General features: G+C 41.1%; 1 protein-coding gene across 4 annotated transcripts in view; it reads right to left on the bottom strand.

Annotated features, from left to right (window-relative positions):
- Positions 1-469: 469 nt before the first annotated feature.
- SPIRE1 (spire type actin nucleation factor 1) overlaps positions 470-24,602 on the bottom strand; it is a 125,120-nt gene continuing 100,987 nt past the window's right edge. For 2 of the 4 annotated variants that reach the window (XM_090137347.1, XM_031588988.2), the window contains 8 exons: positions 18,653-18,816; positions 13,678-13,765; positions 12,714-12,856; positions 6,523-6,660; positions 4,736-4,806; positions 4,035-4,062; positions 3,796-3,932; positions 470-3,387 (listed from right to left, as the gene is read on the bottom strand). In XM_090137347.1, the coding sequence (XP_089993473.1) occupies positions 3,129-3,387; positions 3,796-3,932; positions 4,035-4,062; positions 4,736-4,806; positions 6,523-6,660; positions 12,714-12,856; positions 13,678-13,765; positions 18,653-18,816 (1,028 nt within the window). In that variant the 3' untranslated portion in view covers positions 470-3,128. Of the gene's footprint in view, positions 3,388-3,795; positions 3,933-4,034; positions 4,063-4,735; positions 4,807-6,522; positions 6,661-9,945; positions 10,120-12,713; positions 12,857-13,677; positions 13,766-18,652; positions 18,817-24,602 lie in introns of all 4 variants that reach the window. The other 2 variants (XM_090137349.1, XM_090137348.1) reach the window with 2 other exon arrangements.

The raw sequence follows: 24,602 nt of genomic DNA, 5'->3' as shown, positions 1-24,602 counted from the left end.
TGGCCAGGAGTCCGCAATGTGTCTCTGTATGCCATGGTACTCTTTATCTAAAATAATGGACAGCCTCGGTTAAACCTTCTGGGTGTACTCCAGATACAAAACGGGCTGTCAGTGTTCAGAGCTGTCTTCAGAAATACCATCAGTTACTCTGTGCTCAGGAGCACTTGGACAAGGCTGTGGCTTCCTAGAGCTCAGAGGGAGCCACTGTCTCGCTGCTCAGTGGTGTGTGGTTGCCCTCTGTCTGCACTGTGATTCCATCTGGGTCTGCTGGCTGCCTCAGTGAGCAGTAACACAGGCTGGTGTCACGTGCAGTGACTGGCTGCGACTTGCCCTGTTGCTGGGCTGCATAGGCAGTCAGTGCTGTTCTCATGGGCCATCAAGTGTTTTCCCCTAATTCCCAGCCCCTGTTCCAATGGTGTTCAGCTGTTTTCATCAACAAACCCTTGCCTGAGGAAAAGGCTGCCTGTTCTTCACAAAACTGTAAAAAGTACAGCAAAGAAGACAGAAACTGTCATTTGCTCCATCGTGAAGAATTAGCACAAACAAAGACTGTAATGGAAAGGCATTTTATTTTCACCCAGTACCATCCCTCCCACTATAAAGAAAATAACGGGGAAAGGAGAAATAAGCCCACCAACCGCCCCCAGAAATGATATAGTCACAGGAGCATTTGCAAGGTCAGGTGTATTGCATGGGAGCACTGCAGCCAAGCCCCGCTTGCCATCACAGCAGCGGCAGCACCAACCCCAGGCTACACAGCTGTGTGCCATTCAGCTCCGTGGGCCCCCATGGTACGTTCGGACAGACCTTGGGCATCATAACAAAGCTACAAAAATAAGGAGATTTTAAAAACTGCTGGGAGGAGCTGACCGTGCTGCCCCACGTTCAGCAGTAATTCACTCTAAAATGCCTACAGAGCGCAGACTGTCGGAGGGGCTGAAAGCATTAACTCTAACGAAGGTAACAGCCAACACGCGTATAAATAGTTTTGTTTTTTTGTTTTTAAACTTTGTGGAAAGTTAATTCCTGTTGCATGACTGATGGAGGCTTCCTAAATGTCAATAAATATATTACATGTATTTACAAGCTTCACCCCGATACCAACGTGGCGCTGGGCCCACAGACGCTGTGCGGTGCCCAGGGCCGGCGCTGGGGGTGGGCCGAGGCCTGGGGGCTGCCAGGTGCTGCCCCACGCCCTGTGAAGGGGGAAAGGGGCATGCGGGACTCCTGGGCCTGAGCAGCCTGCGTTGCCAAGGGGGAGTGGAGTTGGAGCAAGCAGAGCACGTGGCCAGGGCATTTCCAGGAGAAAATGATCAGAATAGCAGCAGGGAAATTCAGAGCGAGAGTTCATGCGTTTCTCTCAGCCTAGTTTTCCTGATGCACAATGCAGCAAACACACGAGGCCTGCTTTTGGCACAGGAATGAGAAAAAGTGCAGATGTGACCGAGATGAGGGGCTCTCCTAGCAGCAGTGGAGCAGTGGCTTCAGGCAGCCCTGGCCTCCTGCCTGCCTGCCCATGGCTCACTTCACGCCACTGCTCTCTATCTGCTAAACTCTCATTTCCCAAGGCGGCAATGAAAGAAAAATACAGGTGGGTGAATCTGTGTGGAGGTGTAAGGGGCTTTTCAAATCAACCTACGTATGGTACGGATGGTGGTGCTGGCCCTGCCCAGGCTCTGCCAGCACGAGGTCCTTGTGGGATGGACACATTGCTGGAATCCATGGGGCAGATCCAGCCCCGCTGCTCCGTGCAGCTCTGAGGTATTGCTCATAATTAATCCTTAGTGTAAAAATGTTAATAAATAGATCTGAAACTTTTCTGCTATGTCCTCCTATAATACACTGCTATAGCGATATTAAATATGCCTCAGAGTATTAGAAATATATGAAAAGGTTACAGTAGTTGATTTTCAAGTATTAACAACTTAACTATGTTAGTTTTAAACACCAGAATGATCCAGACCCAAATTATAGACTAAACTCTGGTCAAGCCTGCATTAAAAAAAAAAGTTTTTCAACTTAAAAAAAAAAAAGTGCAAAAAAGCATGCGATGGTGTCAGCTAACAGGGTAGCGTCGTTGGAACATCTCACCCAGTGGCCTGGTGTTCTTCTATGGGCAAAGTAAAGAGGGAAAAAGAATGAATCAAGGGGGGGGGGAAATGAGAGATCGCTCTCAATCTGGGACAGCGTCACCCCAAATCTCAGCAAAACATGGGTCCCTGCAGCCAACTTATGGCCCCAGCAAAAATGGGGCTCTTGGTGGGCACACTGCCAGCAGAGCCGTAGTGGGATTTGTGCCTGCTAAGATGCACACATCTGCCCTCCTGTCCCCTGAGCAACCCAAGGAACAATGCTACAGGTGCTCCAGTAGCACCAGGAGCTTCTCTTGCTTCCCATCCTCCCCATCCGCTGTACAACTCCGCCTACCACCGGAATTCACTACCACCAGTACCTGGCATCACACATTCAAGTAGGCAGTGCACTCCTGGAACCTTCCCAGATACACCCAGGGCAGCACTGAGGCGTCAAAGAGCAGCAGCCCCATGATGAGCAGTCACACCTTCTGCCCCAGGGCCCAGACATCACAGTCACATGTCAGACAATGACCTCAGAGCAACAGAGATGGTTCAAAGAAGGACTGCTCGGAGCACAGCCACTCACACCAGTGCCTGGTGAGCTCTGAAAGCAGGATGTGAGCATTACTAGCTTGGTAATGCCAATATGACTTACTGCTTGCTACTGTGCTAGCACTGACTTTGTTAGATCGGGTTCTCCGTTAAGCACATGTTTTAGCTCAACTCCAGAAAATGCTTCAAAGAATGGTTAAAAAAAAAGACTGAAAGCAAGAAAAGGCTTTCTAGTTTCAATGCGTGCATACAAAAGAGGCAACGATTGCAAATTGTTGATTTTCTCCCAGTGCGAGCAGCTGACCTGCTGCATGTCATTCTGTCCAGATAAAAACACAGCTTCTGCAACTCTGGAAAACATGGCAGTAGGAAACTCTGTGACTGAATGCAGATCCAAGCCAGTCGAGTGAAACGAAGCAACGGAAGGATAACCCTGTTTTGGTGACCTCTCCTACAGACGATGACCTCATGAAGACAAAAGCAAAGAAAAAGGCACGAGGCTCAGATCTCATTGATAGTTCTCTCAGAGGGGCGGTAGTCAGAGGTTCCTGGCGATGACATATAGAAGGACTGTGTCTTCCTTTTTAACCTGGCTCGCTTGTTGGCCAGGGACAGGCTGCGCCGGCTCGAATTGATGATTTCTGAAATGAACTTCTTGCAGTCCACGCACACCTCCATCGTGCTCCAGTCCTCCATTAATTCTTTGGGAAACTGCAGCTCTTCATGTGACTTATCCACAGATTTGGACCTTGAGGCCAACCTGAAAAGCAAAACAGCAGGACCAGTCTCAATATGCAGCAGCATTGCAGAGAGCACCCTGGGATCAGAAAACAGCAAAAAACAACTGCATTCAAAACCGTTCTGTTTCCTCCTATCCCAAAAATGACCCCTGGCTCAGGAAGACAGCCGAAGTCACTAGCTGGAAGTTTGTGTAAAGTTGGGTAGTGTGCCCAGACCCATGGTCAGGCAGCTTCTGGAGACCTCCAAGGAGAAGAGCCCTTAGCCTCTGGGCAGCCTGTGCCAGTGCTCCGTTACCTGCACAGCACAGAAGTGCTCCTGGTGTTTAGAGGGAACCTCCTATGTTCCAGTTCGCTCTAGTTGTGGCACTGGAGTTTGTAACTGCAAGAGGCATTTCCAATGCACACCGGTGACCACGGTTGCTTCTCACCTGGGCATGCTCCGCAGTGACCGGTGGTGGCTGGTGGAGGGCTTCTCTGGCCTCATGAAGCTCTCTCCTCGCTGCAAGGTGGAAGGTCCCAGTGAGAAGATGGGGAGAGTGGAATATGGCTTTGATGGCAATCGCATCTGTTGAGCATAGAAGGAACATGCAATATAAGAAACATGCAGTATCATTTCCAAAGATGACAGCTCTTCAGAAAGGAGTGAACCAGAAATGTGTTTACTTACCTTTTTGCAGCACTGTGAGCATACAGGCCTGTGTAAGAAAATGAAAGCCTGAGTCATTTAACTGGGCTATGCTTTACTGACATCAAGAATAAGGGATAAATGCCCCAATTCCTTACCCAAACACTTTTGTTTTAGTGTTTCATCAATATAAAAACTTAATCAGAACATGAAGCCAAAAGTGAAGAGGAATACTAAACAAGAACTACAGCTACAGAAAGAAAAAAGGGGGAAAAACGGGGAAATTAATGTTTCTTTTACTTTTGATCAAACATCAGAGAATCCTCAGAGTTGAAAGAGACCCTGAAAGGCCATCTAGTCCAACTGCCCTGCAATGAACAGGGACACCTGCAGCTACATCAGGTCACTCAGAGCTCCATTCAGCCCAGCCTTCAGTGTCTACATGTTGGTCTCATGATCACCTTCACTGTAAAACTTTTTCCTTATATCCAATCTAAATCTCCCTTCTTTAAGTTTGAAACCATTTCCCCTGTCCTATCACAACAGACTCTGCTAAAGAGTCTGAGTTTCAGTCCAAGGAAGCACATCACTTACAAAAGATCCATTTCAGCATACTTAGAAAATTTGTTTTTAAACCTGGACTGTTAAATGAAAACAATCAACATTACGCAGCATGTGGGGTACAACTCCACATTTTTCACTCTGCAATGGTACTTATTTATTAACAGATACTAAATATTTACCTTTTACAGAACTGACAAGTGTAAGACCAGGTAAAGAAAGAAAACCTTCTTGTCCGACAGCAAAAGCAGAGCTGAAAGAAGAACAGAGAAGTTCCCATGTTAGACAAGTTCCACACAACAATGACTTTGTCTGTCAGTTGCCATCAGTGTGACCACTGTCACAATGCTACATGCAGTTCTGGGGTTCATGCTTCCAAGAGGATATCGAAAAGAACTGTATCTTCATATATTAAGAAATATTCTTTTAAATGTTCTTGTTCCTAATCGTCTGTGCCGGATTCTGGAATACTAAGTAGTTGCCTGTGATTTGATGATTCTGATCCAATCTTACGTTCCTGAACATTAGAGAAGGTTCAGAAATGAGCTACTACAGCTATCTTACTTGAGGAAAACCTGTTTGGTTCATTGAAAGGAGGTAGGCATTATAGGTGATGAACATTTACATGAAGAAGAGGCATTGAACAAGGAAAAGCTTTTTTTGTCATACAGATGACACACTGGGATCCAAAGACAGGGATGTGAGGCTAGACAAATTTGATTAAAAATAAAAGGGAACAATTTTAATAGTGGGGTAAATTAAAGCACCAACTCACTATGAGATCTGATAAAAGCTCATTACTATGCTTTATGCAACATGACAATATGCAACAACTGAATCCACAGCTAATTGAAGTCTTCAGATTTTGGTTCTGCTGCCTTAAATCAATCAAACCTTTACTTCTGCATACTAATCACAGCCTGTAGTTAAAATACATTATGCAGTCAAAATATGCTTACTGGAGGCGTTTGAGAAGCACAAGTCAAAAGAAGGGGAAAAGACATTGCTTCTACTGGTAAATATCAATCCCCAATCCGCAATTCACAGGAAAAAAAATGTTAGTTAATGGGTCCTCCAGTATTTCATGTTTAGAATTGTTTTAGTTTTCAAGTACTGGCAGTTCTCTAGCGTGCTTCATTTCTAACTTAGAAATGCCTCAGCAAAGCTCAAACTGCTGGTTAGCACAGGACACTGCTCACAAGATGCACTGCACAGGAAGGGTGGAGCCTGAAGAAATACCTCAAAGCAATGGGGGAAATCACACCAGGTGCCCCACCTAACAGTTGGAGACAGAAGCCATGTACGGGCCAGGCAAACCTCTAACCAAGCAGAGTATGGCCCAGACTTTAACCAGACACCAGGAGCTTTCATAAGGTGAGAAAACTTGCTACTGGGTCACAAAGACTATGAATGTTCCTAGTCTAGAAATGGGAATTAAGTGCAGAAGGGAAGATTCTGTCGATATAGAGGAAGATAGGCTACTTATAAAAAACCTCTTGTAATTTCCTACTGCAAGCTGTAATTCTATTTTCTGGAACAGGAATGCTAAGCAATACTGCAGAAGATGTGGGCAGAAGAGACCTTATTGAAATTTAAAACATAAATATACAGATATGTTTTGATTTCCACAAACACTGCTGCATTTCTATAGAAGGCGTAAGTAAGGTATTTCTGTGTAAAGTTTTTATGTTTATGTATCTAATTCAACACAAGCTGACCCATGTGTAATAAATTTAAGGGGAAGTTTGGTGGTCTGTCTTCTTCAATACAGGGTAAGAAACAAATGGGAGGGTTGAAACTAGATGATCATTGTGGTCCTTTTCAACCCAGGCTAATCTATGATTCTATGATTTTACAATCTAACTTGCAAGCTCTGATGCCTGCTCCCAGCTTTCCACCAGCTTGAAGATGTAAATGAGAGGTTTGTGCAACCAACCTCCCGCGTGCTGCCTCCTGGGCTCAGCCATACCTTTCCTTTCTTCAGAGCAGTGTAGACATCTTTATACTGCTGGTACTTTTCCAGCTCTGCCTTCACGAGCACCTGACGGATGTGCATGACTTCCTCCACCGTCAGAGCCAGGCACTCCACCGGGTAACAAAACTCCTCCTGGAAGCCAAAAATCCATGTTACTTCAAAAGCAAATTTGCTTCTTCATTTCAACCTAGACAACCAACCACCTGGTTAGTAACTCCAGAAAAAGAGTTTCTCCCCTCAATAGCATTGGCTCATTCATGGGCATCACATGAGTTTCAAATCATCTGAAACCATGAAAGTGTGAACTCAATGGTCCGATGTTCAGCCTCCACAATGAGTTTTGTTTATCCTCCCTCCTCAAGCAATTTGAATCTTCTCTCCATTTTCTTTCACTACAAATATTGATTTTAATTGACATTTAGGTTTATAATTAAAAAGCAGAAAGGTAATTTGGGACATGGTTTTACCTTTAAGTATTCTTAAGAGCACATGATTTCTCTGAGACTTTGTGGTGCCCAGAATGGCTGAGGAAAGTCAGTAGTAGCCCATTCTAGCAGAATTTTTTATTCAGTGGTACCACATCTTGGTGTTCATGTGATCGAACAACAAAAAGTTACGGCAATCCAGGCAGACAGGCTCTCTTTTCTGCCACCAGAAAGTAACAGCTTTACAATTCAAGCTTTACATTCAAGCTTCACAGGGTAACCTTCAAATAGAGAGCTGGTTACCCAGTGTTGGATTACGAACGGCAAAGAATGAAATAGAGAATGACCCAACAACTTCCCACTGACACAATTTCTGTACGTTCTGTATTACATCGTGATGGAGAATATTGAGTAGAGAACTCCTGAATTTGGTACCAAAGAATAAAAGCACCAACCCAATTTGTAATCCAGCCCTGTAGTTGATTATACAGCTCCAACAGAAAGACAGAAACCTCTGTGGGAATTCCCATTGCCTTATGCTTAGTGAACCCTTTCAGTGAGCCCAGAGGGGCTGCTGTGTGGTAATGACAATGACATCCAATGCTCTTTGAATAAAGGAAGGAAATTTTTCCTGCAAATACAAAGACACGGCCGACAGTTTGGAGGTCTAATTTATACACTGAAGAGATGGTTCAGATTAATTGTGAAATATTCAATTTACATAGACCCAAAGTTCGGTTCTGTCTTTCCATTATGTTAAAAAGAAAATCTTTCTACGTTGCAGACCTGGCAAACATTAGCATTTAGGAACCACCACATTTTTAAAAATTGTTGTCTTACCTATCTAGAAAGGGAACACAAAGAAACTTCGCTCTGTTTAAGGCATCCCACAAAAGACTAGAATTGAGTTAACTTTGTTAGATTTGCCAGCTAAAGCTCTGGAGTGTATGGGCGCTAGTTTTCTGGAAAGAACAAACTATGTCAAAAACAACTGCAGTTTGCTCTGAGGTGTAACACAGCACAGCCAAACAAAATGCCTTCTTTTCATTATGAGAGTTCACAGCTAACTGGCACTTCATTCTGGTCCTTCCCATAGCAACTGCCTCGCTACAGGGAAAGCACGCCGGCGGGCCGGGTGAGATGGGAGAGGAAGTGGGTGGGAAAGCGTGATGCACACACTGCCAGCAGAAAACCTCAGTTCTGCATCGTGGGAGACTGAGAAACTGACTGGGGTGAATGAGGATGCTGAATGCTTTTCATCAATCAGAGCTTTAGGTCCTTTAGAAACACAGTTCTTACTTGGAGGCACTTCCTTCCCCCTCATGTGCACCCGCTCCATTAATTTATAGGACGATGATGTCAGTGAGTATTGCTCCTTTGAAGACAGTCTGTAGATCTACTATAGGTGCAGAGCAGCTACCAGCGGAATAGTGTGGGTCTGCTGTACCATCAAAAATGATTACTGCTACAGCACGTAGAAATAGTTGCAGGCAACAGGGGAAACATAGCAAAAAATGTTCACATGTTTAAATGCTAATGTTTTAATTCCAGAGGTTACACAAGGACAACAAAATGTTAATGCAACATTAAATGAAAGATAAATATTATGCTGATTTCAGAAAACTGCTTGATTTTTTTTTCCCTTTTTGGCATAGAAATAAGTACACAAGAAAATCTTTTGTTTCGACACTAGCTGTAAGGCACTGAAATTAATTAAAATTACACTAAGCATTGACTAAACTTCATTAAACAATGATGCTTTGGGGTTATTACTCAAATTTCAGCAATGATCTGCTCAAGTCAGGCAGCTGCAAATGAGAGAACGTCAGTTCTCTGCGCAACCTGCATATGACAGAACGTACTAAAGACAAAATATGATTTGAATGGTCTTGATTTTCTGGAATTGTACTCAATACTCACTTTAACATTCAAATGAGTCGGTATTCTTATTTTGAAAGGAAATAATCTCATTTAAAAATATTAATTTAAACTTGAAGTTTCCACGATCCTCATGAGAATTGGCTTAAAGCTTTGACTTTACAGTCATTTTACATACTGTAATAGCTAAAAGGTGTATATGTGTAACTTCTACTCAGGAAAAGCAGGTAGTAAGGATTATGTATTATATAAGGATTATAATGTGAAATAAAGTGCTCTGTAGGTCATTCTCAGCATAATGCACCTGATCAGTCCTATCTTTTTTTACAATATTCCTTGTAAAAATTCTCATTAAAAGATGTCACTGGGCAGTCAAATGAGTTACACCAGTAAATTGCAATAGGAACATGTGCCAGATTGGACTCTCAATTCTGCACTTCATGGTTAGTCAAGCACTCTAAGCTCTCATTGATTTTGCAGACTGAAAGTTCATCTGGGAGTCTCAGCTCTCCTGCAGAAGACTACACTCTCACTTATTAGTTGGGACATCAAAAGAAAAAATCAATTATTTGTTTGATTCTACATAGGGGGAAATTAATCATTTTTTCTTGTTAGTGGGCTTGCCCTCCCTAGGAATAGTTAGGAATTATTTTCTAAGTTCTGATACAAAACTGTGCTGAGGACCAAAACCATTTGCATGTTTTCAAGTGAAACAGATTGCAAATGTCATTCCATTCTACAGGGTGTTGAATGTTTCTCATTAGAAACACAAAGGCTCACTCTTTTCAACATAGTCCAAGCATTACAATAGTTTTGCTGTTGTTTTTTTTTTAACTTTTTTTCTGCAGGATCTTCATGCACTGTGAAGTTTAAAGTCTGTCCCACTGACAATCTCGTGATGTTGCATTTTTAGTTTGCTGTCCTTTCAGAACTGATTTCTTTTCCCCGTGAGGTGATTGAAGACACACAAATATCCTACACACACTGAAATCAACGTCAATCAGGTGCAGTGTCCCAGCCTAAGCTTTAATTCTTGCCACAGCTTAGGAAGTGCTCCCCGAAGAGGGAACATGCCGGTGAAGGTGATTTCCAAAGCCAGCAAAAAGAGGCAAACCTTTGCGGGTTTCCACCTGCTGGCAAAAGCTCTCTCACAGAGATAGTACATAGCCCCTGCCACCCCACACATGGCTGCTTCAACGGGATGAGAGCTGAGCAGAGAAGCTGTTTGCATAGTTGAAAAAAGTGGTCTGAAAGTCATCCTTGGAAATAAACTCCTTATCCTAGGAACCTGAACAATAGATAGGAAGCAGAGAAGCGAATGCTGTGTATAAATGAAATCATTAGCTTTGGTCCTCTAGGTCATGAAAAATAATGATGATGTTGATAAAAAAAAAGAAAAGAAAAAAAAAGCAAACAAACTACAAAGGCATTCATATGTACATATCAGGACACAGCTTCATCTCTGATTAGGCACCAAGTCAGCTCGCTGCAGTAAGCCCACCACCAGGCTGGCCCCACAGAAACCTGCCTTCCATGGAGCACTGGCAAGACGACACATCAAAAGGACTTTCGGCCTTTTACCAAGTTTGTTTCCCTTCCCCAGCTGCTTAGCTCTAACTCCCTCTGTCTGATGAGATGCCAGTTCACAAAACCATAGTTAGTATGCAAGACAGACCAGTTTCTTGCTAATCCTGCTAAGAGACTGCAGCAAACTCCTGCCTGTTTGCTCTGGCATAGAGAGCTATTTATTGATGAGGCCTCTTCCACCTTGAAGAAAAACTGCGGTCACAGGAGCGAGTGATAAGAAATGAAACTCCATCAATCCTGAAGGAAGGGATGAAGAAGCGTGAAGTCAAATAAAAAATAAATCATATTCTGCAGGTATTGTGAAGCGTTCACTGAGGGAACAGCAAGGTTACACATACAGCACCCGGCATGGCCACCGACACAAGCTGGCATCCTTCAGGGAAGGAAGGGCTTTGCAGGAAGCCAGCAAGTGTAACTGGGACAGTGCCATCATACCACAAATCACCTACCAAAACTAAAACCAGAAGGACTATGGGTGTTGTCTGTCACACCCTAGAGGGCACTATTGCCAAGTCAGAGACTTTACTCTCCAGGCATCAAATAAGACAGGTTCTTGTTAAAGGAACATAATTTCACTGCTGATTTTCCTTCTCTCTCACTCCATAGCCAAAACCAACTAGGTGACAGCTATCTGGAAATCAAAAAGTCCAATAGAAAAGAAATTAGTAAAATCTTTCTCATGTGTTCCCGCACTTCCCTGACATACCTACTGTATTTTCTCCCTTTTTCTTTAATACTTTAGCAGGAATTGAATAATTTAATTAATTTTTCGGCAGCAGTTTTATTTTATACATTATTTTTCTAGGCATATGTCAGTGAGCATATGCCTAGAAACAGGCATACATATGAAAATGCATATGTGGCCAAAAAGGTTGAGAACTTGTTTTCCCTTTTCAAAATAAAAGCCTCATAATTAAGATTCTTCAGTTGTATGATCTCCTCAAATACATGAGATGAGATCAATATTATAATGATGCACCATAATTCTACGGATTAAAAAAGCGATGGAGCAAATGCCTCAGTATAACATGCAATGCCTTCTCCCCTCCTCCCTTTCAGCAGTGTGTATGGGAATGACTGTGGACTTATCAGAAAATAAATCCTGTACTTGCCCATACCTTGAGTGCAGCAGGCACTCACAACGATCCATTTTATATGAGAGCATCTTCAAACACGTACCGAAGGAACCCTCCATCTGATTCTGGTGCAATGCGTTATGCTCCAGGTTCATTTCAGTAGAAGTCTACCTGTGCTGTGTTAATCAACATGCTACTACATCACCTTCACCATGAATGAGAAACTACGTTCTTGTGGAAAGATATAATAAACAAAATCCAGCAGACCCTCTGAAATGGAGGAAGCATGTTGTGAGAATATCTAGAGATTATTTTCTTGCTAGTTTATCATCAACTAATGTGTTCAAATCCTGGCCACCACTAGCTGGGTGAACAAGAACACCCTTCAAAGCCCATTAATACCACTGCTCTAAAATACAGGGCGAGTGAATATTCCTCTCCTTTCAGAACTAAGATGTTTATTGATTTCTCTATTCACCAGCACCTCAAGAGGTGTACTTCAAAACCCTGCTGGAAGGAAAAAGAGACGAGGAACATATCCTGCATGAAATTACAAAGCACTAATCAGTAGGTCAGCATAAAAGAGCCAAGATTTCATACCTGTTACTGCTTATACTCTGTTGGAAAACAGCTCTCAATTAAAACTAATTGATCAAATGTACTGTACTTTCTTTTCAAGTAGTAATACAGTTTTTTGCCTCAGTGACTTCAACAAAGCAACATAAACAAACCTTGATTTGGATTACTGAAAGAGCTTTTGCATGTATAAACATTAACCACACAAATTCTTACAGTAGAAAGAGAAGAAGCCCTTTCATTCATTCAGCCATTAACTAAAATGCTGCCAAAAACTAAATAATAATAATTAAAAAAAGCATTTAAAAAAATCCAGAGCTTTAGAATTGTCTCTATTCAAATGGAAAATCAGTAAGGCAAAGGTTGCCTGTTTTGGTAATATTCTGAAATAAAAGCAAGGCACATGGCTTTATCCAGAGTCCTAATCAAAGTGCAAATATTTTCCGAGGCATCTGTACCTGGGATTTTGAATTAATCAGAAAGTTTAAATCTTGATTTCAAAATGTCTTTAGTAGCCCAGGGCTGTTTCTGAATTCAGGAGTTTTCTTTGAGTCAAGTTCTAATCACACTGAAGCCAAGTTTTAATTTTCATTATACTCTTAGCATGCCTCTTTTTCTCTCTCCTACCACCCACTCCACTTACAAGTGATCTGGAGCTCTGTTTTGAAGGTGGTAGAAACTGTCTGACATTAGTTGGAGTTTCCTTTTCAATGGAGTGTCGTCTCTGAGGTGGTTGCCGTCTCTCTGGCTGTGGTGTAGATGATATGGGCAAGAACTTTGGAGGTGCTAAAGATTCAACCAGCATAAAAGAATTAGTTCTCATAAGACAGAGTGTTGGATAACATTGCTCAGTACTTGAAACAGTCATTGATTTCCTAGAATTCCTACCACTGGGGGCTCAAATTACACTTCCATACTCTTCAATACAAGTATCACACTGATTACATTTTCAAGACTGAAAGAACAGGAATACTTGTAAGACCAGCAAATACAGGCATGCTACTATCCATTTATCACTAAATTCACATAAAAATTCAGAGTGCCAAGATATTGACTTATACAAATTATTTCACCACTGTGCATAGATTACATATTTAATTACAAAAGCTTTGCAGTGAAACTGGAAATCCTGTTGTAGAGTAAAGCCTACTATAAACTGTCTGAAACAAACAGATCAGATTTTCCCCTCTTGACAGTAAGTACTTCGCTTGTGAGACATACTGGTGATTACTGGGTGTCTTTCAAGCAAGTACATTCATCGATGTCAGAGGTGCTGAAAACATTTAAATTTGCTTTTAGATTGGTTTAGAATATGTTTCTGCAGCAACAAACCCTTCTGAGATGAACATAGCTGAAATATGCACTTCTGACTTCCTTCACAATTCCCTGACAGTTTCAAATATGAGTTTTCTGTTTCACAAAGATATCCACATATAGTACAGGCCTTCCCCTCATTAATTACTGCATTTGACCTATTCAGTGTGTTCCAGGGTTCAGATTTACAGACTTATTCCTTTCACACTCAGCTTCAGCTTTCTGTATGAGTGTCAAAGTTCACATAACAGAAGGCAACAGAAGTAGGTGAAAGCAGGCACTCTAAAACTCACTCTTTCTGCTGGTACCTTCCTGAGAGGGGTCTTCCACTTGTGAGGGGGAAATGCTGCTGCTACTTGTTGATTTGTGCACTGATTCCTCCTGTGTGGGAAGATGAGAAGAAATAGAATTCATCAGAAATTATTTTGTCTTCTCTTACTGCTTCTTAGCACATAGAAATCACAAGCTATCAAAGGCACTTTACCACATTAAGTCACACAAAGCCCTAGAAGAAGTCCTGAGAAAAAATGTTGACCCTACACAGCGCTGTATGATTTTCTAAGCTCAGCTTTTGCAAAAACTGGAATATAAATGATACATGGTTGGAATTCAGTGCATTTAACCATCATATTAAAGAATAGGATCAAAACAAATCCACTGCGACCTTTTACTTTTCCACCAGTAATTTACTCAAGGTCTTCGAAGGATTTTTAACTACAGGAAATGCAGTAAGTCAATTCTATGTCTCACACTAGCAAGGAATCAGTCCTTGGATTCCTCTAGTTTCCAAAGGAATAACAGGTACTCATACAAGTGACTAAAGAAAAGAAAAATTAAGCTGACTTTCATGGCACTGTTCTGTAATTACTAATCCCAGTGTGTTTCTCTCCTTTCTTATGTATTTAAAAGAAATCTTCATTTTGTGTTTCATCACAGAAGCCAAAGTCAAGCCCAAGGTGAAACAGGCTTTGACTAACACCTGTCAGGTATCTAAGGCATTATGCCACCCAAATCACCAAATCATTCCATCTCAAACCCCTGTCTTCAGCCACCAGATACCAGTAAGATACATGAATCACAAGAGCCTCCCCAAGGAACAGAGTTGAACTGATTGTGAATGCTGTTTAGCTCCAATGTGAATTCTTTTAACCAAGGAGTTTCACATCACTTAAATTGTCAAGATTTACAAGAGGTGGCCTGCTCAAAAATCCAGCAAGTGGCTGAGCCTCTCTTTCTCACGCAGATTTCTCTCATTATTGAATTGCAAGCAGGAAAATCCCTGCTAACTGAAAGAATGCTGCCTTTGGTAACAGCAAGTCAGAAAAGAAAAGCTGGCAGGGTCACCTAAGTGAATACCATGCATCACAGGACAGAGGCCTTAAATAAATTGCCATCAGGTGATCTGTACTTTCTGCTTAGCCCAAGGACATGTATGCAATGTATGTAAAGAAACTGTGATGTGATGTGTACTGTAACACTGTATATGCCTCAAGACAGTCTTCTGCAAAGAAACTTCAACTGAGTAAGATCCCAAAACAATGTACTCTCTTTAACATATCCAATATGTCTCTTCCAGACATTTGAGATGGGAAAATTGTAGGGAAGTCTAAACAGCATATTTAACTGCAGCAGCTGTTTTGCATGCACAAACCAGTATAGTTCAGCAACAGAGCTCACTTGGGTATCTTTGCAGTTCACTGCTTCACACCTCATGGTTGCCCTAAAAGACCACTGCAGAACTCACAAGATAACTGAATGCACTGCTCTCTAGAAGTGGTCCAACAGTGCTCAAAGTCCGGAGTTCAATATTTAGATTCTGTAAACTCCTGTAGAAAGTGAACCATTAAACTATTCAATTTGTAAAAGTCAGATTCATCTAAAAGATTACTTTTTCATTGCCAGAGGAGCTAGAAGGCTAAGATGAAGAACTAAGCAAGCCATCAATTAAAAAACATAACCATGCTGTTCTGCTGCTCATTTCTGTGAATGAAGAGCAGCCAGCACTTCAATGAGGAGTAGATGGGGAGCTTGTAGAGGAGCAGGTGGGGAGCAGCTCTCTGTGGAGCACAATCCAAGCACGCATTGCTCCAGAAGTTTCTTGTTCTGTGGGATCCTACCTGGTCCTGACCAAAAATTTCAAGTGTTTCATTTTTTTATCGTTCTATATGGTAGTTTTATAGAAGAACGAATCATGATTCAAACAAGAGTTTGTGAACAGAGCTTATTCACATGCTTTTCTGATTCTCATTTTTCTTGCATTTCTCCTGTGCCTGAAACACTGGTGTGGAGATAAGAAACAAGGCGAACAACTGAAAATGTCATTATGGTAGATTTTTACCTCTTGCTAATGGCCATATTTCAACTGAAAGAAATAGCTAAAAAACAACTATTCTTCACACCACTTCTGAAATCAAGCTGGATATCTTAGATGTTGCAAAGCTATGTAGCACATGGATGTCTCCATCTTTTCCCCATTTCTGTGAAAAAACTCTAGCTACATCATCAGTAATGGTTGAACTCACTAATTTGTACTGTATCCATCTGAGTTTTTCTGGGGCTAATTTGGTGGCCTAAGAACCTCAAAAAGAGAGTGAAAGAAATAGACAAAAACAGGGCAATAAATGGCTTCTCTATGGTAAAGACTTACACGAAAGATTCCAGAAGCTAAACTTCTTATATTAAAGAATGATAGGGAACGAACTGTCAAGAGCCAATGGCTAAGCATAAACTATCAACCCAGGGAGAATGGAAGCCAGGAGTACATTGTTTGACATATTATCCTACTTAGACAATAGGTATTGCAAGTTTATAATTTCAAATTACTTCTCTTCACAAACTCAGGCACTGAAAATGCTATTACTGACCCATGATTACTCAAACTTCTTTGTATCAGTACAGTAACTATTAACTATTATGGCTGACAATATGACTTTTCATGTTTGAAGTTGGATAAAGCCAACAATTGGAATTGTGTACTTTTTCACTAAGAGCTGAATAACTATAACATTAAGTTTATAATATAATAATATTATTTAAACATTATATATATAATTTATATGTTTATAATATTAAATGTCCTGAGAAAGCTGCAGCTTTAAAGGTATCACTACATCTGACTACACTACTGACATGATTTTTGTCCAGGTTGCCAGACAAAATTAGGAAGACACCATTTTCATATCTGTATAAAAAATGACTTCTACTTCTCTTAACCAAAAGCAAAATGGCTCTTCCTGCTCCCCATTTGAATCCACGATTTTATTAGCAACACAGAAAAAAACAAGGATAGATAGTAGGATTTGTACAATATTCATCCTTGCTAGCAAATGGATACAGGGCTATATCAGACCTTTCACCTCTGGCTGGCAATACTGAGTGCTGGGGCGTAGTCAGCATCACAACACAGCTGAGAAAAGGACAAAGGGGATTCAGGGGAAAAAAATGCATTTGCATCACAGCCTATTTGGAGCTCTGTAGCTCAGCAGTACAGATATTTGCAGCCTGTAATTTAGGACATAACACAATCATAATTTAACCCCCAGTGAGTAACTCTAAGTAGGTTAAGCTCAATTCAAACTGAAGGCAAAGAGGTGCCTGAGATGCTTATAGACAAACAGGACAACATATACATTTCAGCTTGTTACACAGAAATAAAATTCAGCAATTAAGATATACTGGCAGACCACACTTCACTTTCTTCAAATCTTCTATGTCCCATATGCCTTTGCCAGTCTGTTAAATTTCATCCAAACTCCTCCATTATGTTTGTTTACACCACTTCAGCACTGTTCCTGAAACCCTACCAGTACTCCTTTGAGCATTTTAATATTCTTAATTGCTTCACCAGCTACTTTTTTTTGACTCAAACCAATACAGCACCTCTTCTCTGTGACAATTTGATGTGACTGATTTATTCTTCGTTTTATCTTTTGCTCTATGCCCCAAAGCTTTTTTCTATATGACTTTGCTTGCCTGCACGGTATTCCTAATCAATACTCATAGTCATACATTGAATTTTTCCTTCCTATAATAATTGCTTAATGTTTCCCTTTACAGAATTTTCTTTCACTAATTTCTGCTCATTTTTCTGTGTGAGATATCATCCTGCTTCAGGATGCACTGACCTAAAAGCTGACAAGATTAGAGTTCAAAATCCAATTTTTTCATTGACAAGTCTCAATATTCCTGTGTCCTGCCCAGCTTTGTTAATATTAACAAAACCTCACATAGCCTCTATTGTAATTTTAAACACTGCTGAGAGATTTCAGAATGCTAATTTCTTCTGCTTTCAGTATGGATGCACCAAATTATGCACACATACAAGTCACCCATAGGATAACCCCCAACACAAAGAGGGTCAACTTCACAGAGATAAGGAAAGTACACAAAAAGATACATTTATCTCCAATTTTATTTCTCCCCAGCCTCCTATCTCTCAGCTGAGATACCTTTGTAAGCGCTTGTCAGGAAACCCCACCCTCCCCATTTCATACAGAGAAAGAGAGTCAGGGAAGACTGCCTTCCCCTGGTTAAAATTAGCCTCTCTAAATAAACCCTGACTTTCCTGACAGTTTAACTTTCAGAAAGGTTCGATCTCAGTAATAGTACTGGGCCAAAAGACAAAATGCATTCTTGACAATGTAATACTGGTGCTTTTCAAAGGCTATACTCAATGTAGCTTTTAAACTAGAGAGATTTTTTAATCCTTTCTCCTTTCAGTGCTTTCTAAAAATCATTAATTCTCTATTTGAAAGAGAATGGATTCAAAGCTGCTTCTCCATCTAAGCAGTATCTGCTCATCTCTATCTGCAAACATTTGCTGGGTGTTATTTCCTAAGCCTACGTAACAGCCTACCCACTGAATTTGCACTGAACTGCAACCTCTCTGACAGAGCTGATTCTCCTTATTTAATAGCTGGTATGGTAGGGCTCTGCTCACATCTGAGGCCTTTAATGACAGCTCCTGCAAGGGTGCCAGAAGGGTGAAAAACAATTGTCTACATTCCCAAAAGCATAACTGCTACACATACACTATGGACAGATACCGGGCATTAAATAAAAAGAGTGAATACTGGGATTAAGGACAAAATTATCATTTAACTTTTTAAAGAATGTTCTAATTTCTGAGACCTGATCTTCTTATTTCTGAAGCAGCCACATAAAATTCACACTGCAATCTACATAGACACTTAGCCGATTGGTTCAGCCAATTAAGGAATAGGACTAAGTACTGACAAGCAAGAAGCAAGGTCCGCCCTGATGCTTTACCTCCGAATCTGAGCTGTCAAGTTCAGCCAACGTGGGAGCCTTCAGGAGTCTCTTCCGCTGCACTGTCACTTGCGTGGCCCCGTTCTGCTTCCCCCGCGATGCCAGGCTGCCATTTGCCACAGAGCCATCCGCTGACTTCCTTCCAGCCTCTGGTGCAGAGACATCTAGCGAAAGAAATGGAACAGTTGGTGCTTGGACCTCGTGCCCTAAGTAGATCAACCTACTTTGCCTCCTCAAACCTTACTGTGAAGTCCATACACACAAAAGGAAAAAAAATATATAGTGATATTCTACATGTGCAATTGTTCTACTTCAGCAATGCTTTGCTGAGAACTACAGGCAATGGCTTATGGTACAGAAGCAATATGAAGGAATGAAAGCAGTGGGAAAAGCAGCGGTGCAAAACACTAAAGAAACACCCCAGACTAAGCCTAGTCAACTTTAAAAATGAATTCCTGTGTTGAAAACAAAAATATTCTTACTTCAACTTAGAGTCTCTAATTAACTAAGTATCAGAAGAAGGTACGGTCGTATCTGGACAAGTGGGTTTCCAGTGAATCTGAAGGCAACACCACACAAAAGTTATAAGGTTTAGCGTGGAGTAAATCTAGTTATTCCTGTGAGGACAGAATTATACTTTATTCTGCAGAACACAGAAAAGGAATGAGAATGAGCTAAATAACTAGCACTCATCAAAAATATGCACAGTTCATGGGTTTGCGTGGTCATTTGTATTAAAAATATGTCTGTGAAGCTAAATGTTCATGTAACAGCAGAAACATGAAGCTGCTGTTCTGATTTCATCTGCATGTGTTTTACAAGGATGCAACTCCACCAAATAAATTACTCAGGGTTTCTGGCCATGTGCAATGAGGATGAATCTCTGGCAATTTAAGCCCAGGGTCTGCCATGCTTAGCCGAGCTTAGCTTAGACATTAAGATAATGACCTAGGCTTTGATATTTTAGGGGAGCTTAGAGTTTGTTCTGATAATTCAGCTTTATCCCTGTAAAAGTACAAAGTGCAGTATTCCAATCTGAAGAAAATTACATTGGAGGGAGAATGAAGAGAAGCTTTTAATCTCCTATTTGCATGTATGCCTAAGCATCTGGTCTTTCTACAAATGCATTCTTCTACCCATGTAATTACATGACTCCTTCCCCAGTCTTGTAATAGCAAAGTACCTCCAGGTATTTTAGGGTTAGGGTAATGAAGTGTTATTATTCCCATTTTTACACACGGTGACAAGAGGCATGGAAGGTCAAACAACTCGAACTTTAGGTTACCAGAAGGACTATGGCAGAGAAATGATATAGTCCAGATATTCCCAGTGCCAACAATGCAAGTACTCACACATCACTCGGAGTCACTTGCAGCGTTGCTGATTTAAACAGAGACGGTCACTGCTGCTACAACACAATTGGCATTGATAAAAGCCGTTCTTGCAAAAGTCAATTTAAAACTGCATAGTATAAACAAAGCCTTAGTTGCCATATTAGGTCAGTTTTCCAACATTCTCACCAGAGCAGCTATTTAAATGAATAATAAGAAGAATGAGTTAAATTAATATGCATTTAATATAATTGATTAGCTCACTGTTAAATGCTGAAAACAGAGGGAAAAGGCAGCAGACATTACAGTTCCTCAATAAATCATATCTTCAACTGGGAATGCAAGAAAAGGGGATTATTTGGGTTATTAAAGCCACGGTGACATTCCAAGCCTGTGAATCTGTGTACTACAGTATTATTACTGCCTTCATGTCCTCCCTACAAAGAGTTGCAATCAAAGACTTAGACTCCCTATCCCTTAGTTCCTATCTTCAAAGGCTTTGCTAATGGCTATCCTGACTAGCATTATGGCTTCTAGGTCATGTTTTTCTCCCCTCCTAGATTTTTGCGAGTACAGCATGGGTGTCCTCCACATCAAATGCATTCCTACTGTAACAATTGCTCTGTGCAATTCCAGAAAGTGACAGCATGAAAACAAAAACCAAACCACCTCTCCTCCCTGTTGCCAGCACCACTTCATGAGATCTCATAACTAGCTGGCAAGCAGTTGACTGAAGAAGCTTGGGGCTTTCCCATATGAACAAGAGAAAAACCTTTGATTTGTCTCTTGATTGCACAGAGCAGTTCCTGAACAGACCAGCCAAAGCCCCAACACCAGGGACATGGCAGCCAAAAGTGACAATATTATTGCCCTCTCCAAAAAAGAAAACATGCAATAGAGTTGGGGAAAGGGACTAGGAAACAACACCCACCAGATATCCCCTAGCACTACAGAATATGATATTAGAGAACTGGATATCTGAGATCCGTGACATAAATTGTTCTTTGTTGTTATTTTGTTTGTTTGCTTAGTTTGTTTTCTAAGACTAAGAAATGGAAATTTCTGCTCCATTGCAGAGGTAATTTTTGTAGTCAACTACTATCTACACAGCCTAAAAATGTTTTTATTTCTGCTCTCATATGTATGATTTGTTTAGAAACACATTGTTTTCGTCTGCTTGAACTACCAGAGAAGCTTTAAGTGAACCTAGAAGACAGCCACAGCATTTGTTTTGAAGGGCTCTTCAGTAGAAAATATCATTTATCGCCATAAAAAAGGGGAGTTTTTACAATTTTCAAGCACTAAAGAAAAAAAATCCCAAAAGGTAAAACTAAAAAAAAACAAAAAACAAAATCCATACACTTATAACCTTTCTTGGACAACAGTGCATCAGTTCAGTTTAGCACTCCTGCACTTACATTACTGGATATACATAAAAAGATAGATTATCATAATTTAAAGGAAAGATCACATAAATTTAGCTTCATCCATCAGATTTCAATAAAAATAATGTATTCCAAAATTAAAAACAGAATGTTTTAGCTAATTTAGAAAAAAAATATCGTAACTTTATATAAGCTCTTTTAGTGATGCATTCAGGCAGCAGAAACATTATAGTATGGCAAATAAGCATATATCACCACAAACAAGATAAAACCACTTAGGATAAGTAAGTCAGAAACAATGAATAGACAGGTGCTTATAAAAAGGAGTATGACAGAAGAAATTCATGGACAATTCACTGAAGCAAAAATAAATTTGTCTGTTTAAAACAAATATCAGTTAGACAGTCTCTAGTTTCATTGAATATCTAAATGTTTTGAAGATGATTCAACTGATATTAAAAAACGAACAACAAAAACTCATGTGAGTAACAGCCTGGAATTCAGATTTCATTGGAGAATCAGACTCACTGGGAGTGCGTCACTTCTCCATATTTTCAGGCAGTGAGTACAATGAACAGTACCTGCAAATTGCATTAATGTTTGGTTTCTCCAGAGATTCTTCTGAGCGATCATTACAACCGGAAATGTTGCAATATCATGTCTTAGACTTGATTACTTATCTTTGTGTCAGCCTTCCCTAGCTAGCCTTCTAAGAAGGGAGAGAAAAAAGACCCTAGGATAATACAAAATTTACCTTGATTTACATTATGTGCCTCTAACAAAACAAAGAATAAGCAGAACACTAACTACAGTAAGCATGTAACCTTGCTGTCTGCTCCCAACCAGCTCTCTTTGGAAAACAGTGGCAACAGAAACTTGAATTTGATTCTATACAGCAAACGTGCTCTCCAACATCACCATTTCTACACTAGGTTTGAACAAAGACTAAAATGGATGCAGAATTAACGCTTGTTTACATTCTGCTCATTACGATGGCGGATGGTGGGGTGGGTTGACAACTGCCTGGCTGGCAGAGCTCAGATTGCTGTGATCAGTGGCAGAGAGTCTGGTTGGAGGCCTGTAACTAGTGGTGTTCCCCAGGGGCTGGTGCTGGGTCTGGTCTTGTTCAACATCAGTGACATGGATAATGGAATAGAGTCCAGCCTTAGCAAGTTCGTTGACGATACAAAGCTGGGAGAAAATGGCTGACAGCTGAAAGCTGTGTGACACTCAACAAGACCTGGAAAGACTGGAGAGCTGGGCAGGGGGGAACCTAATGAGGTTCAACAAAAGTAAGTGTAGAGTCCTTCACCTGGGACAAGTAAGCACATATGTCAGTACAGGTTAGGGAATGACCTGCTGCAGAGGAGCTCTGCAGAGAAGGACTTGGGTGTCCTGGTGGACAACAGGTTGGCCATGAGCCAGCAGTTTGCCTTGGTGGCCAAGAAGGCCAGTGGGATCCTGGGGTGTATTAAAAAGAGCACGGCCAGTAAGTCGAGGGAGGTGATCCTCCCCCTCTGCTCTGCCTCACTGAGGCCACATCTGAAGTCCTGTGTTCAATTCTGGGCTCCTCTGTTAAAAAAAAACAACAGGGATCTCCTAGAAGGAATACAGTGGAGGGTGACAAAGATGATGAATGTCCTGGAGCCTTGTCTGAGGACAGGCTGAGAGACCTGTGGCTGTTGAGGCTAGAGAATGGAAGACTGAGAAGAGGTCTGATCAGTGTTTATAAATATCTAAAGTGTAGGAGGCAACTGGATAAGGCCAGACCCTTTTCAGTGGTGTGTAGCGGCAAGTCAAGGAGCAATGGCCAAAAACTGGAACATACGAAGTTCCACACAAATATGTGGAAGAACTTCTTTATGGTAAGGGTGACAGTGCACTGAAACAGGCTGCCCAGAGAGGTTGTGGAGTCTCCTTTTATGGAGACATCAAGACCTGTCTGGACACCTTCCTGTGCTACCTACTGTAAGGTACATGCTTTAGGAGGAGGGCTGGACTTGATGATCTCCAAAGGTCTCTTCCAAACCCTGCAATTCTGTGGTTCTGTATAATATACTGGGAAATATTATATAATGAACAGAAGTAACAGACGTGTGCTGCTACTTTTAATGGACGGGGCTGGTGAAGTCCAGGACATGAGAACTAATAAATCTAAACCAAACAGTCAGCCTTTTGCTAGTGTTTGCATCACACTCATTATTGTATTATCTAAATTAAGAGATTACTGGGACTTGGTGGAGTTCCCTCCTCCTCTAAGAAGGGTCTGAGGCATACACTGTGTAAAACCAACAGTAATGCAAATTAACTCACAGAGGTGAAAACCATGTGAAGTTTTGGTTTAAAAGTTTAAGTTTCCTTTTTCTTCTCTCTCTTCTCCTCTGCTCCCAGATGAGCAAACTGTGGCTTAAGTAATGTCTTCAAAGCAGGTGTGCACAGCTTTGAGGTAAGAACTTGAGTGGTAAGGGAATTAGTGGCTGGTCTTTTGAGCCATATTCAATGCAGTCCATAGAAATAAAGATGCTTTTAAGTTATTTTTCTATAAGAGGAAGCATCCACTGCCTGCCCTGGTCCCTAGCCAATATTGAAGTACATCTCAGATTACTGTCATCACACGTGCTTGCTCCGTCTGCTTACTAGCAGGAACATGCACTCCCCTCATCCCCAGGCTGACAGTGGCAGGGAGATAGGTGGGCAGTGTGACACATCAGCTTCTCTAGCTTGGTCCCAGAGAAAGTCGCATACAGTAAGTCTAACAAAACCCTGAGCCTGTCTGTTAGCACTTAGAAGAAAACAACTCTGATTTTCATCAGGTTTGTGGTTTTGTGACAGTAATTCCGTCAAGCAGAGAGCAATGAAAGCAGTGAAAGAGCAAGTATGTGGAAACAGTGACCGGAAAATGAAAGCACAGCCAAAAAAACCAAACCAAAACAAAACAAAACAAAAACCCAAAAAACAATAGCATACAAAGTAACAGCACTCAAAACTCCCAGTTGTCTGTTTACTGCTTACATCCCAGCCACCCAATTCATTTGTTCTGATCATCTGGTGCCTCACATCGAGATAATTGGGAGGTTTTAATCATCCGGAACTACCTACTAAAGGTGATTTATCAGAACACTCAGTCACACAGTATGACACTACTTGCTGAGAACCACATGACTTGAGAAAAGAAAAAGAAAAAAAACAACCAAAAAACCCAACCCAATCACATTTAGAAGATGGACAAAGAAA

The sequence above is a fragment of the Phasianus colchicus genome, chromosome 3, assembly GCF_987193195.1.
Source record: "Phasianus colchicus chromosome 3, bPhaCol1.hap1.1, whole genome shotgun sequence".
NCBI lineage: Eukaryota > Metazoa > Chordata > Aves > Galliformes > Phasianidae > Phasianus > Phasianus colchicus.
Note: the sequence above shows the minus strand (reverse complement) of the source record. Positions and strands in the feature narration are given on the sequence as shown.